Here is a 16,656-nt window from a genome sequence, read left to right as displayed (position 1 = left end):
TTCATAGCAGCACAATTTACAATAGCTAAGATTTGGGAACAGCTTAAGTGCCATCAGCAGATGAGTGGATTAGAAAACTGTGGTACATCTACACAATGGAATACTATGCTGCTATTAAAAAGAATGAACTTTTACCATTTGCAACAGCGTAGATGGAACTGGAGAGCATTATGCTAAGTGCAATAAGCCAGTCGGAGAAATATCAATATCACACGATCTCACTCATATGTGGGATATAATGATCAACCTAGTTTGATGAAGAAGAATAGAAAGATCTAGAGACAAATGGTAGGGGAGGGGAGTTAGAGAGCAACCATAGGACTTATATGCATGCATATTAACATAACCAATGGACACATACACTGGGGCGGTGGGAGCTTGCCCGAGTGGGAAGGGATGTGCGAGGGGGTCAATTGGGGGGAAAGGAGACATATCCGAAACTTTTGACAAAAAAAAAAAGTGAGGGCATATCTAAAAGAAACTTTGCACAGATGCACCAGGACACATTCACATCAACAGAAATGGATGGGATATTGTACAGCACTGATAACTGACAATGAATAAACTACAGTTACATGGCTAATCTCAGGAACAAAATGTTTAGTAAAAGAAACAAGTCCCTAAATGCTACATAGAAAAAGATACACATTTTCATGAAATTTGAAAACAATAAAAACTAAACCATTCTGTTTAGGCATATATCCATGTGGTAAGAATATATGTAAAGAATATAGATATAATTGATATAAATCAATATATTTGTTTCTCTGGGAGGAAAGTTTTGGAAAAGATGGTGACAATATTTAAATTATCAGCAATATTCCAGTTCTTTGGTTGGGTACTGGATTCACAGGTTTTTAATTTAGATGAGTCATTTGATAGACACGCAGTTGTTCTTGGGGACATAATGAAAATATGTCATGACCAAGAATGCTGCTTATTTCTGTACTCTGTATTGATGTTTTCCACTGGACCCCTGCCTTGTCTGCCCGTGTTAAGCCAACTCCTGTCACAGACAGCTATAAGAAAGACAGGAGATGTATTTTAGAGATATTTGGGGTGGAATCAATCGGTTTTCCCAGACATTATTTTCCCCCTTGAATTGATTTTAGATGACTATAAGGCCCAGGTACTTTCATATCCCTTGCTTTTTGCCCTTTACCATTGGTCATCTTCGCTTCTCCACAGAAGGGAGAAGTGTGAAGCCAATGAGTGGAGAGAGGGAGGAGGCGGCCCGCGGGAATAAAGGGTTTTTATTGGCAGAGAGGAGCTAGGACTAAGCAGAAGCTGAAGAGATAGAAAGAGGGGCGAAGGGGGCGGGGTTAAGAGGGAGGCGGGGCTAAGGGATTTAAAGGGAGCGAGGCGCCAGTGCAATTGTCAAGGCTTCGCTGCAATGGAGGAGCCCAGCACAGTCATATCTTTGGTGGCAGAGTCTTCCCCTGAGGTAGCTACTTTTTCTGCAGCCTCCTCCTGCTCCTCCTTCTCCTGTCCCTCCTCCTCCTCCTGCTCCTCCTCCTGCCCCTCCTCCTCCTGCCCATGCTCCTCCTGCCCCTCCTCCAGCTCCTCCTCCCGCCCCCGCTCCTCCTACACCGCCTGCTTTTCCTCCTACACCGCCTTCGCGGCTGCTGCGGGGGCAGCAGTGATTGAGTCTGCCTCCTCCGCCACCTCCACCCCTGCCAGCTCTCCTGCAGGTGGCTGTGGCGACAGCGGCAGCGGAGGCTTTGGCGGCTCCACTATGGCGGCGGCGGGGAGGGGGGCAGTAGTTTTAAAGTAGACACCCGCCCTTGCCTCAGAGAAGGTGAGTTCCTGTCCCGGGATGTGGGGGCGGCCCCATCTCCTTCGCTGCCTCTCTTCAGCCTGCCCAAGATCTGAAGGGGTGCTGTTCGCCACCCCCCCAACCCCCCACCTGCTGTGGCGCAGTAAAAGGCCAAGCTCATCCCGCCCCACCTCGCCAAAGTAACCCCCAGTGTGCAAGATGGACCGAAGCAGAGAGTGACTTCTCTAATTCCCCCCCCCCAAAAAAAAGAGATGGGGCTCCCAGGAAAAGGAACCTCAGGTATTCACAAGGCAGGAGTTTGAAGGGGGGAAAAGCCCCTAATTTCTCTCCCAGTCGGGCCCCCTCAGTATGCTCTAGCAAGCTGAGGTGTGATTTGGTAAAAGATAGGATCAGGGAAGGGGGAGAGACTGATGGATGAGAAAGGGGGCAGAGATCCGAAGAGTAAAGGTGAAAGAAATCAGAGAGAACAAACCCCCCTTTGGTTAGGAATTTGGGGGTGTTAGAGTGTATACTTTAGCTTTCAAGTAGGATCTGTTTGATTTTAGAATCCTAGGGTCTGGTGGAGGAGGGAGTTTTACTGAGGAAAGGAGAGGAAGACAGTGTGGCAGAAGCACCGACTTCAAGAATCACTTCAGAGAGTTTTCTTTGGCTATTTGAGAATGAAACCTTGTACAGCAAGGTTTATGGACTCATCTTTAAGGTGGTTTTGGTTTTAATAAGTGCTGTTGTACCTTCAACACATATTCCTAACAGAAAAAAATGTATTTCTTGATTATTTCACTATATGGTAATTAGTTGACACAAAGTACTATATACTTGTAAGCAGCCTGCTAGTAGCAAACTGTAAATTTGCCATTGTTTTGAAGCATCTTTTGGAAATGTTTCTTAGGTGGTTGAAAAAGATTCCAACTGGAGACCTCTAAAGCATTTTGCCGACATAAACTTGGTATTAATTTTTTCATTATTCGTTGTTACCTTATGTTGCTAACTTGCCTGCAAAGTGAAAAGTCATGGACTCCAAAATAGAGTAGAACAATGTAAGTTCCTTTTTCTTAGGAGCACACCTCATTAAAATTTCCCCATAAAAGGATTTTTCTTTTCACATTCTTAAATGACACATCCCGGTGTGCTATTCCATATCTGTTCGCACCTTTCACTTTGGAGGAAAAGCAAAGCAGTAAAAAAATACCTTACAGTATTTCTCATAGGCTGATTACATACATGCCACTTACTAAATATAGACATTTGAAACACTGTTATGTGATGTTTTATTAACTCACTCACTGAAGGCAACCTTTGAAATCCTCTGTTTAATGTCTTCAGCCAGCCTGGAATTGTACAGTTGTTCTGGGATGAAAATATGAAATCTCCTGGATTTTTGTTTTTATACCAAACTTTCCGTCTATAACCAGCAAGGAGGAGAGAACAGTGTTATAGGTGGCCATGACCACAATTCAGTTTGGCTCCCATGGCCTTTGCATAATAAGGTTTAAATTAGTATTTCATTGAGAAAATGGCTTTTTTGCCTGGCTTGGTTGAAATGTCTTTTAATATATGCAGGTTTTAACAGCTTTAAGAGATAAAATTCATAAAGTAGCTGCAATACCATATCTATAGTATTGCTAGCTGGTAAAATGAGGAGAGCCCTAGTGTATGAGTCTAGGTTCTGTTGTTAATCTACTAAAATTTGTTGCCCTGAACAGATCCCAAGCTTCCTGGATTGGAGTTTTGACATTTTTGAAGTACAGGTTTTGGACTATCCAGCTTCTGAGGTTGTTTTCAGATCTGAACATATGAACCATGATTTTGCAGCTCTGTATTAATATTCTTTCAATGGCATTTCCATGGCTGTGCACTAGAAGCCATTAGAAACCTTGCCCAAATAGTATCACCTGATATTTAGTGAGTAATAAAATCTGTGTTGTTAGTGTTGAGACAATTTACTAGGATATGAAAAACCAAATATAATTGCTACCAAAAAACTTTCATTTTATTTTAGGTAAATATCCTTCATTAACTTCAGTCCAAATAAAACTCTCTTACCTTTTCATATAGTACACTGTCTAAAACACTATTAGGTCTCAAAATATTTTTGTTTAGATCTTTATAAAGGCCATAAATGATTGTAATTTATGATAGTGGATAAAGGAGAAGAGAGAAAAATGTTGTTTGGTAGTGTGCCAATATCTTGTGTGTTTTTTAAGCTCTCGTTAGGAGATTCTCTTAAAGGTGGCAAAGAATTGTCAAGATTTTAATTATTGCACGTCTGCTCCAAATAGGACCATTGAAAGTGTCTTTCTATAAACTATTTGCGGATCCATTTTCAATGATAGCTAACCTTCCTGAGGATCTCATCTGTCTTGAGTTGGTAATGGCAGTGGAGATTAGAAATTGCAAAGCAGGGAAGACTAGAAACTTTCAAGGTTCCAAAGGGGAAGGCAATCAGCCTAAAAATAAAAACAGTGAGCAAAAGTGTCCAGTGAACACACATGAACAACACCCAGAATCCATGGGAAAGGGAATAATGAGATTTTGTAGGGCACTTCATCTTTCAGTCACTGAAGTTTTTAAAAATAAACATGTTCAATGGCTCAAAAATGAATTTTCATCCAGTATTGATATCCCTGATGTAATCATAGTAAAAAAGAAAGAAAGAAAGAAAGAAAATTAAACAAAAACCCTCTTTAAGAAAAATAAATTATTTAATGGATTCTGTTTTAGACTGGAGGGCATTCTGGATTTGTATTTAGTTACTAATTAATTTGCATAGCAATCACCTAACAAGACTTCCCTTCTCTATATTATTCAGTAAAGTTTCAGGTTCACCATAAGAAACCTAGTTAATAGCCTTTCCTTTATTCATTCAGGAATCATTTATTTAACACCTGTGTGTGTGTGTGTGTGTGTGTGTGTGTGTGTGTGTGTAAGTGTGTGCACACCACACACTGCTGAGTGCTGAGGATATACAAATGAATTAGACACAGTCATATTAAAGAACTTGATAGTAAAATATAAAATGAATAAGATCATTGGGGGAAATGCAGTTTTAAATATAACTAGTTGGACTCCTGAACTATAGAACTTTTTCATTTTTTTAATTATAAATCTGTACTCTTCCCATGGTGGCTTATCTATATATATAAAAAGGCTAGGGAGTTTGACCTGGAGACTTGTTTGATCACTTGCTATGACATGCGCTGACCACCAGGGGGCAGTGCGGAATGAAGGAAGGTCCCTGCTGGCAGCTGGAAGGCCCTGATTGGCCCTGATCACTGGCCAGGCCTAGGGACTCTACTTGTGCACAAATTTCATGCACCAAGCTTCTATAAACACAATGAAACACATGATATTGTTAATCTAATGTTGGTATCTAGGAAGAATAATTAGAAAATTGTTAGAATTAATTTTTAATCCTCTGCATTTGACATGGTAGGGATGTCTGGAGAAAGGTTAATGGCCATTTGTTAGTTTCTGACCCTCTATCTTGATTAGGTGTTAATTTGTGAAGACATTGACTAAGTATGTCTCCTACTGTATTCATCACCTATCTGTTAGGATTATTTTCTACCTGAAACCAGTCTTGCAGATCCATCCACATTTACTAACCTGTTGGAATGAATGGCATGGTGGCTTTCTCATGCAAAGTACAATAGCTATCATGGGATCAAGTATATTAATGGATTTAAATAGGATTTAAACTCAGTTTTTCACAATCATATCTTCTGAACTAGTTAGCCACAGAGTGCTTATGATTATAAAGTTCAAGATTTAGCCGAAACCAGGTTGGCTCAGTGGATAGAGCGTCAGCCGTGGACTGAAAGGTCCCGGGTTTGATTCTGGTCAAGGACATGTGCCCGGTAGGAGGTGTGCAAGAGGCAGCTGATCGATGATTCTCTCTCATTGATGTTTCTAACTCTCTGTACCTCTGTAAAAAAATCAATAGAATATATTTTTTAAAAAGTCTTAGTAAACATTAAACATATAACTAGTATTTCCAATTAATTTTGTTAATTTCATTGTATTTTGTAATTGTTAATATTACATGGGAAAACCTTTACCAAAACTTGCCAAACTCACATGTCATATTTATCTTCTAGCCTGAGCCTGAGAAAATAAGGATACTAGATAGCGTTACAGTTAAGAGTGTTCAACAGGTCTTTATTTCTGGCAAAGTTAATATCTCTGAAAACTCCTGAAATGGACTTTAGGGGGAAAAGAGAGTTAAAACATCTTGGCAAGGATAGCATAGGCACTTCCCTGGTCTCCTATAATTTAGTGTTGAGTTCTTCTCATTCTTTCTTAAAATTATGGTGGTATTAAAATATTGCAAATGTCGTCAGTTATTTTTAAAAATCATTTTAAAAAAATAAAAAATGTTTGAGGAAGGCTATCTCTAAAAGTGTAATCAAAGAGTCTATATAGCACATATACTCTTTGCAGAATTAATATAATTATTTCTCAGATTTATTAATGCCTGGCTTTAACCCTGTGACTAAGAATGAGATTTGTGTATAGTATTACAGTCAACCCTTCTGAAGTTTGCTCAATTCTTGTCACTATATTAAAATAGGATATGCAGAGTTCTTTACAATTTTCTATATATATCTATCTATATCTATATTATTTATATGTATATTATTTATGTTTATGTTTAGCTTCAAGATCAGTTGGAATGTAAAATTTCCACTTCAGCAAAGCATTAAAACAATTAATAGCTGCCCTGGCCAGGTGACTCAATTAGTTGGAGTATCGTCCCCTGCACCAGAAGGTTGTGTGAGTTTGATTCCTGGTTAGGATACATACCTAGGTTTTGATTTTGCTCCCTGATTGGGGCATGTCCAGGAGGCAACTGATTGATATTTCTCTCACATTGATGTTTATCTGTCTCTCCCAGCCTCTCTCTCTAAAGATCAACAAAAATATATCGTGGGTGAGGATTAAAAATTAAAGAAACAACAATAGTTAATAGCTATTATTGCCATAAACAACTGATGGGTTATGTTATGTTAAGGAAGAGGTTTAGGGTTTTGTACAACTAAATCTGTCATATAACAAATGCAAGTAATATTCAATTTATTAAATATAGCCAATTTTTATATAAAGTAGAGTCATCTAATTTGAATAATCTCAATTTCTTTGCAAGGTAACTGACGAACATTTAATTGGGGTGAAGAGAGAAAATTCTCTTACCTAGAATTGATGAGATGTGATAATCTTCTGATTCCTTCCTCTGAGATCTTACAAGGTTTTAAATTATATTAGTGAAAATAAACCAAATTGTAGGCATAGATTCATTATTCTGTTCTGACTCAAGCCATAAATGTTATTCTTTTGTCACAAAAATCTATTTCATCTTAAATTGTCTGGTGTTACATAGCAGTATTAATTAGAAGAAAGTTTCAATCATGATAATTTAGTTGCCACACTCAATTGCATTTTTGGATAAAGAAGTTAAATCTGTTTTACTCTAGTATAATACAGTAATACAACTACTTGGAGTAGGCACATTCCAACAAGGTCCCTAAAAAGTGAGTTTCTGGCAAGTAAATCAATCCCCAATCCCCTTTGCTTTTTATGTCATCAAAGGCAAATATTCTGGTACAAGCTGAATTGCATATTTTTATATCAACATATGGGATTTTATTAATGCTCAAGTCCATAGAATGTGAAGTATTAGTATTCACATTTGTATTTAACTGACTTAAGAACCTTCCCCTGCTATTACTAATGTCTTCCCCAGATTACAGAAATTATTTTCATAGTTCAAGTCCACCTGAGTACAGAATCATATCTTTTAAAGTTTAGCTTACCATGTAAACATTCCTTGTAGGAAGAAACTAAATTAAATAAAGTTAATTTCATTAATAAAAAGTTGGTTGATTCATTCTCTTACCAAAGGTTAAAGACACACGTAAATATAATCAAATTGTAGGAGCATTGAATACATGAATTTCTTATCAGATCCAATTTATAAATTGTCACCTATTTCATTTGCAGTAATCCTCAAAAATGTTATTCAGGAGAGGATGGCTATGTCTTGGTAGCAAAACACAGATTTATTACTTGTTCATGCAGTTTCCTCTGCGTGATGTATTGATGTGGGGCAATTGTCCTTCATGCTGTGGTCCAGGGAGAAGAAGGTGTTTTCATGCTCCCCCCCACATATATATGTATATTTAATATGTTTTTATTTCTTTCAGAGAGAGGAAGGGAGAGGGGGAGAAAGATAGAAACATCAATGATAACAGAAAATCATTGATCAGCTCCTTCCTGCATGCTCTCTACTGGAGATCCAGCCTACAACCTGGGCATGTGCCCCAATTGAGACTCGGACTGTGACCTTCTGGTTCATAGGTCAATGCTCAACCACACCGGCCTGGTATTCCCAATATGTATTTAACTATGATAGAATATACATAACAAAAATTGCCATTTTAAACATTTTTAAGTATGCAATTCAGTAATTAAATTCAGCATTAAGTACATTCACGTTATGCAACAACCATTACCACTATGCATCTCCAGAAATTTTTTATCATCCAAAACTGCAACTCTGTACCTGTAGGTCATAGTTTTGTTATATGACCATATTCCTCCACTCTCATGAACTTTACTGATGTGTCTAATTTCTGGAAAACAACAGATATTTAAAAGTTATATGTAAGCCCTGGCTGGTGTGGCTCATTTGATTGCACTGCATCGTGTACTGAAATGTTGCTGGTTCAATTCCAGGTCAGGGCACAGGCCTGGCTTGTTACTTGATACCTGGAAGGGGGCATGCAGGAGGCAACTGATCAATGTTTCACTCTCATATCAACGTTTCTCTCTCTCCCTTCTTCTCTCTCTAAAAATAAATTAAAAAAAAACTTTTAAAATTGCTGAAATCGGTTTGGCTCAGTGGTACAGTGTCGGTCTGCGGACTGAAAGGTCCCAGGTTCGATTCCGGTCAAGGGCATGTACGTTGGTTGCGGGCACATCCCCTGTAGGAGGTGTGCAAGAGGCAGCTGGTCAATGTTTCTCTCTCATCGATGTTTCTAGCTCTCTATCTCTCTCCCTTCCTCTCTGTAAAAATCAATAAAATATATATTTTTAAAAACCTTTAAAAATAAAAAAGACATAGCCAAAACCGGTTTGGCTGAGTGGATAGAGCGTCAGCCTGCAGACTGAAGGGTCCCGGGTTTGATTCCGGTCAAGGGCATGCACCTTGGTTGCGGGCACATCCCCGATAGGGGGTATGCAGGAGGCAGCTGATCAATGATTCTCTCTCATCGATGTTGCTAACCCTCTATCCCTCTCCCTTTCTCTCTGTAGAAAATTAATAAAATATATTAAAAAAATAAAAAATAAAAATAAAAAACATATATGTTATATTTAATTTGTTAACATTTGACAACCTTAGAAAGTACAATTTATTGTGGCTACAGATCATAGGACAATGCATTAAACATTGGTTTTATTTTACCTTTCCCAAATCCTATTAGTTTAAGCCCTTATTCCATTATCAAACTTAGGTTCTCTTCCCATTTTGAACCTAGTTTTTGACAGTACTTTTTTATTTCCCACTGTTTTTATTTTATTCTAAAACACAAATTAATTGTATCAGCATCAGAAACACTTGTATGTTTCAAAGGCATTTTGTCCAATCCATATTTGAGAGGTCACAGTTGTATCATTAAGATCTCACTACCAAGTTGCACTAAAATGGGCTTTGATTCAGAGTACAAAATCTTGATTCCCATCCATACCTTTTTTCCAAATTCATGATAGCATACAAAATTCAAATATGTCAGGGAATGAAGAACACTTGAGAAGTGCTATGCTAGGAATAGTAAAACAACATTCCTGAGAATACCCAGCAGTTAATTACCTTCCCATGTTCAAAGAAGTCCATTTACTGCAGATGAGAGATGAGGTCATACTTCACAGCATTCAGTAATTTGTCATTGGATATTCTTTTCTGTATCTCTAAAATTTAATTTACTTTTGATTACAGTTGATATTCAATATTATTTTAAACTAGAGGCCTGGTGCACAAAATTTGTGCACTGGCGGGGGGGGGGGGGTGTTCCTCAGTCCAGCCTGCACCCTCTCTAATCTGGGACCCCTTGGGGGATGTCCAACTGCCAGTTAAGGCCTGATCCCAGGGATTGGGCTTAAACCAGCAGTCAGATATCCCTCTCAACCCACAACTGTTGGCTCCCAACCACTTGCCTGCCTGCCTGCCTTATTGCTCCTAACGTTTTCTGCCTGCCAGCCTGATCACCCCCTAACCACTACCCTGCCAGCCTGATCAGGTCTAACTGCTCCCCTGCTGACCAGATCTCCCCCAACTTTCCTCCCCAGCTGGCCTGATTGCCAACTGCCCTACCCTGAAGGCCCAGTCACCCCCAACAGCACTCCCCTGCAGGCCCAGTTGCCCCCAACTGTACTCCCCTGCAGGCCAAGTTGCCCCCAACTATCCTCCCCTGCTGGCCTGGTCCCCCCAAATGTCCTCCCTTTCAGGCCTGGTCACCCCCAACAACCCTCCCTTGCAGGCCTGGTCACCCCAACTGCCCTCCTCTGCAGGCCCCGTTACCCCCAAATGCTCTCCCTCCCCTACAGGGTTGGTCACTCCCAACTGCCCTCCCTTATAGGCCTGGTCACCCCCAACTACCCTCTCCTGCAGGCCTGGTCACTTCTAACTGCCCTCCCCTGCAGGCCCGGTCACCCCCAACTGCCCTTCCTGCTAGCCCAGTCACTCTCAACTTCCCTCCCCTGCTAGCCTGGTTCCCCAAACTGCCCTCCCTTGCAGGTCTGGTACTCACAACTGCCCACCCCTGCCAGCCTGGTCATCCCCAACTGCCCTCCCCTGTAGGTCTGGTCCCCTCAACTTCCCTCCTCTGTAGGCCCAGTTATCCCCAACTGCCCTCCCCTGCAGGCCTGGTCACCCCAACTGCCCTTTTTTCAGGCTGGTCCCCACAGATTCCCTCCCCTGCAGGCCTGGTCCCCCCAAAATGCACTCCCCTTCAGGCCTAGTTGCCCCCAACTGCCCTCCTCTGCAGGCCTGGTCCCCCAAACTGCCCTCCCCTGCAGGCCTGGTCACCCCTAACTGCCCTCCTCTGAAGGCTCATTCCCTCCCAAATGCTCTCCCTCCCCTACAGGCCCAGTCACTCCCAACTGCCCTTCCCTTCTGGCCTGATCACCCACAACTGCCTTCCCCTGCTAGTCATCTTGTGGTGGCCATTTTGTGACCACATGGGGGTGGCCATCTTTGTGCGATGGTGTGATGGTCAATTTGCATATCACATCTTTATTATGTAGGATTAATTTCAGGTTTACAGCATAGTGATTAAACAGTTATATAATTGCGAAGTGATCCCCCAATAAGTTTAGTACCCACTTGGCACCATAGACAGTTATTACAGTATTATTGACTATAATTACTTTGTTGTACTTTTTTGTTGTTAATCCTCATGCAATGATATTTTTCCATTGTTTTTTTTTAAAAGAGAGTAGAAGGGTGCTGGCTTCAGCAGCACATATACTAAAATGAAAGTAGAAGGAAGGAAAGGAGGGCAAGGAAGGGAGGGAGGGAGAGAGAGAAACATTGATGTGAGGGAGACATGTCAATTGGTTAGCCTCCCACATGCAGGGACCTGTGGTTCAAACCTGCAATCCAGGCATGTGCTCTTGACTGAGACTTAAACCCTGACCCTTCAGTGAGAGGGGTGATGCTCTAACCCCTTAGCTACGCTGACCAGGGCCGTATGCTGTACTTTACATCCCCATGACTATTCTAATGTGTGATCTACATATTTAGATATTTTAACTCTAGCTCTCTTAATTTCTAATTGAAGTAGATTGAAAGATGCACAGTCATCTGCCTGAATCTAGTATTCATTGTCAAGAAAGAAAAGTAAAGCTCTTATACCTAAATTATAACCAAAATAATATATATATTTTTTCCTTTTTGACACTATGATGACTAAAACATTGTACTTTGTAATAGAAATGGTGCGTCTGTTTTTGCAAAGAAGTATTTTGGAGAGAACCATCTTTAGGGTAAGGACATAGACAATGAAATGCAGATAATGGAGAAATAGGGGGAAATATTGGGATCTTTCTAATATTAGGACCTTAAAGTTTGTATGAACTATATAGCTGCTTAAAACTTCAAATAATCTCTTGTGTTTCCTAATAGACTTATTATTTGGAAGCAGTTAAGATATTTGCATCCTTCTGTAAGGACCCCACCAAAATTTTGCTTCTGTATATGTATTCCTATCTAAAATACATTATTCCATCGATGTCAATGAACTTATAGTCAAATACAAAAAAAAAGCTTAAATGGAAATCTGAAAGGTTGTTACATGTTCTTAGTCATTCAGCTAGTTAATAGTAGCACAAAGACTATAATGTAATTTCAGTGTAGTGCTTTTTACAACTCTTAAGAACCAATATTAGCTTATATTTAGCAATCAAACTATAAAAATACACGTTTCATATTCTAATCAGTTAAGGGAGAGAAAAACATGAAGAGAGTAAAGAGAAAAGAAAGAAAGGAACAAAGATACAAATCCCCAATTTTCTTAAGCTATTCTTAAGCTGGTCCCTGTGCCTACCAGAATGAACTTCTAAGTCTCAGTTCTATGTGAGAACACTTACTTTAATTCCTGGCATGTAGTGAATGCTCAGTAAACATTCGTTACTGTCCCAGCCATTTTCCTAACAGCCAATGTCATTTGCTCACCTGACCCCTTATTTAACATCTCCCTGAGATTGTCCTGCCTTCTAGCTCTTCTTCTTGAGACAGGATGAAAAACATCTGTACTATCAACAGTTTCCTGTCTCACTTTCACAATTGGTGATAGGCTCTTTATTTCTGGGAGTCCAAACATAATATCTCAAATATTGGTGATGGGGATAGAGTGGGGTCTTATTTAGCATCTCTTATGAAGCAGACATATGTTTCTTACATGTGCCAAACCTGGAGAGGAAGTTGTTCATACAAGACTTTTGCCTTTTTAACAACCAGTTCTCAGGGATATTTTGGGCAGACAGATTTGACCCGGACATGTACTAGCAGTGTGACTTTGGGAAAATTGCTTAACCTATTCAAGCCTTAGATATCACCATTAGAAAGTATAAATCATTACAATCATGTTAAACTTAGGGTAAATGCCTTTTGAGAAGTTGACAGTGTGAAGTGGCCTCTGACAATACCCCATCATATATAATTGTTCTTAGTAAAAAGACACCCTCCACAAACCTCCTGTTGACAGATTTAGGATTTAAAAGATTTTGAGAGGCTGGAATAACTGGTAGAATTCAACAAGATAAATGTTTAATGAGACAAATATAAGTTTATATTGGGTCTGAAAATTTTTTAACTATATAACTAAGTTCTAGATAGAGAGACAAAGTTTAACTAGCTTAAGTGAAAAAGAAGCTTATATTTTAGTCAAAAGTTAGCATAGCATGAGACAACAGTATGATGTGACCACCAAAAAATGGTGAAACTATCTTAGGCTATATTGCCTTAAAGGTTTTTTTTTTAAAATTTTAATTTAATTTTCATTTTTATTTTATTATTTTAATATATTTTTATTGATTTTTTTACAGAGAGGAGGAGAGAGGGATAGAGAGCTAGAAATGTCGATGAGAGAGAAACATCGACCAGCTGCCCCTTGCACCTCCCCCACTAGAGATGTGCCCGCAACCAATGTACATGCCCTTGACCAGAATTGAACCTGGGACCTTTCAGTCTGCAGACCGATGCTCTACCACTGAGCCAAACCAGTTTCAGCTAATTTTCATTTTTAAATGGCAGTTCACTTTCAACATTTTATTGGCTTCAGCTGTACATCATAGTGGCCAATCATACACTTTACAAAATGTTTCCCCTGATATTTTTAGCACCCACTTGGCAACCATAAGTCATTTCAACATTATTGTCTATTGGTGTATTCCTTATGCTGTACTTTACATCCCTGTAACTATTATGAAACTACTAATTTATACTTAATACCTTCACCTCTTTCACCTAGTCCACCAAAACCCCTCCTCTCTGGCAACCATCAGTCTGCTCTCTGTATCTATGAGTGTGTTTCAACTTTATTTTGTCCTTTAGATTCCACATATAAGTGAAATAATGATATTTGTCTTTCATGGAAATGACTTATTTCACTTAGCATAATACCCTCTAGGTCCATCCATACTGTCTCAAATGGTAAGATTTGACTTTTTTATGGTCGAGTAATATTCCATTGTATGTATGTACCACTTCTTTATGCACTTGTCTATTGATAGGCACTTGGGTGGTTTCCATATATTGGCTATTGTAAATAATGCTGCAATGAACATAGGGGTGCATATATTCTTTCAAATTAGTGTTTTGGGTTTCTTCAGGTAAATCTCCAGAAGTGGAATCGCTTGGTTACAAGGCAGTTCCATTTTTAATTCTGGAAGGGAACTCCATACTGTTTTCCATAGTGGTCGCACCAATCTTCATTCCCATCAACTGTGCATGAGGTTGAGTGTTTCATTTCTCCACATCCTAGCCAGCACTTATTGTGTGTGGATGTATTGATAATAACCATTTTGGCAGGTGTGAGGTGGTATAGCCTTGCGGTTTTAATTTGATGTTGAACATCTTTTCATATGTCTCTGTGTGATCTGTATGTCCTCTCTTTTAAAAAATATTTTTTATTGATTTCATAGAGGAAGGAAGAGGGAGAGAGAGAGATAGAAACATAAAAGATGAGAGAATCATTGATCAGCTACCTCCCACATGCCCCACACTGACGATCGAGCCCTCAACCCGGGGCATGTGCCCTGATTGGGAATCAAACCTCTACCTCCTGGTTCATAGGTTGATGCTCAAGCACCAGGCTTAACCACCGAGCCATGCCAGCAAGGCTGTATGTCCTCTTTAGAGAAGTCCTCTGCCCATTCTTTTTAATCCTCAGCTGAGGATATGTTTTTATTGATTTGAGAGAGAGAAAGAGAGAGAGCGTATCAATGCATCAATGTGAGAGAGAAACATTGATCAGCTGCCTTCCTCATGAACCCTGACCAGGTAAGAACCCAAAATCTAGATATGTGCCTTGCCCTGGAATTGAATCCATGGCCTTTTGGTGTACAGGACAATGCTCTAACCCAGTGGTTGGCAAACTCTTTAGTCAACAGAGCCAAATATCAACAGTACAACGATTGAAATTTCTTTTGAGAGCCAAATTTTTTAAACTTAAACTTCTTCTAACACCACTTCTTCAAAATAGAGTCGCCAGGCCGTGGTATTTTGTGAAAGAGCCACACTCAAGGGGCCAAAGAACCGCATGTGGCTCTCGAGCCGCAGTTTGCTAACCAAGGCTCTAACTAACCGAGCCACATTGCCACAGCCCTCTGCCATTTTTTAATTGGATTGTTTGGTTGTTTTTTCATATTGAGTAGTATGAATTCTTTATAAATTTTGGATATTAAACCCTTATAAGATGTATCATTGGTGAATAGCTTCCCCTTTTAGTAGGTTGTATTTTTATTTTGTTTATGGTTTCCTTTGCTATGCAAAACCTTTTAAGTTTGATGTTGTCCCATCCTATCTAATAAAAGAGTAATATGCAAATTGACCATTTACCCACAAGCCATGCCCACCAGCCAATCATGAGTGAGTATGCACATTAACCTAACCAAGATGGCTGCAGCCATTGAGAGAGCAGGAGGCTTGAGTTTCCCTGGCAATGGAGGAAGCCAAGCTTTCCGCCTGCCCTGGCCTGCCTTGGCCTCCGCTTAAGGCTACAAAGTTTCAATTATAGAAGATAAACAAATTCCAACAAAAATGGCTGCAGCCGTAGAGCGAGCAGGAGGTTTAGCTCTGCTCAAGGCTACAAAGTTTCAACTATAGAAGATAAATAAATCCCAGATACCAGGGCCTCCGCTTGGGTCACCAGGGGGGCGTGGCCTACCTGCAAACCACCACAGGCCCCTCACCCAGGGTGCCCCACGCCCCAAGGGAACCCCCACCCTGATCTGGGACACCCTTCAGGGTAAACCAGCCAGCCCCCACCTGTGCACCAGGCCTCTATCCTACCTAATCCTATGTAATAAAAGAATAATATGCAAATCAACCATCACTCCAACACACAAGATGGCTGCCCTCATGTGGTCAAAGATGACTGACACTATATGGACACAATATGACTGCCATAAGATGGCCAACAGGGAAGGGAAATTGGGAGGGACCAGATCTGCAAGGGAAGGCAGTTGTGGGCATTAGGCCAGCAGAGTAGGGCAGATGGGAGGAACCAGGCCTGCAAGGGAGGGCAGTTGGGGTGATCAAGCCTGCAGGGGAGGGCAGTTAGGGGTGATCAGGTTGGCAGAGGAAGGCAATTAGGGGCAAAACAGGCTGGAAGGGGAGCAGTTAGGTATCAGTCAGGCTGGCAGGGGAGTGGGGGTGATCAGGCTGGCAGGCAGAAGCGGTTAGGGGCAATCAGGAAGGCAGGCAGGTGAGCAGTTGGGAGCCAGTAGTCCTGGATTGGAGAGGGTGAAGGCTGGGCTGAGGCACACCCCTGTGCACGAATTTTGTGCACCAGGCCTCTAGTTTGTATATATTTTCTTTTGTTTTCCTTGCCCAAGGAAATATATCAGAAAAAAAAATATATATTGGTAAAGAAAAATGTTAGAGATTTTACTGTCAGTATTTTCTTCTGGAATTTTTATGGTTTCAAGTCATATATTTAAGCCTAATCCTTTTTTTAAAAAAACCTCAATCTTTTTCAATAGTTTATTGATTTTTAGAGAGAAGAAGGTAGAGAGAGAGGAACATTAATGGAAGAGAGAAACGTCAATGGGAGAGCACAATATGTATTGGCTTTTTCCTGCACGTCCCCTACCAGGGATGC

General features: G+C 40.3%; 1 protein-coding gene across 1 annotated transcript in view; it reads left to right on the top strand.

Moving 5' to 3' along the window:
• Positions 1-1,735: 1,735 nt before the first annotated feature.
• The window catches only part of ZMAT1 (zinc finger matrin-type 1), a gene marked incomplete at its 5' end in the record, with an annotated part of 55,128 nt that continues 40,207 nt past the window's right edge, over positions 1,736-16,656 (top strand). Inside the window, 2 exon segments of the mRNA XM_084870003.1 lie at positions 1,736-1,754; positions 1,757-1,798. Of these exon segments, the coding sequence (XP_084726129.1) occupies positions 1,736-1,754; positions 1,757-1,798 (61 nt within the window).

This window comes from Pipistrellus hanaki, assembly GCF_964339955.1.
Source record: "Pipistrellus hanaki genome assembly, chromosome: X".
In the NCBI taxonomy this organism is placed as follows: domain Eukaryota; kingdom Metazoa; phylum Chordata; class Mammalia; order Chiroptera; family Vespertilionidae; genus Pipistrellus; species Pipistrellus hanaki.
The sequence above is the reverse complement of the archived record's forward strand: the minus strand, read 5'-3'. Positions and strand labels throughout refer to the sequence as shown.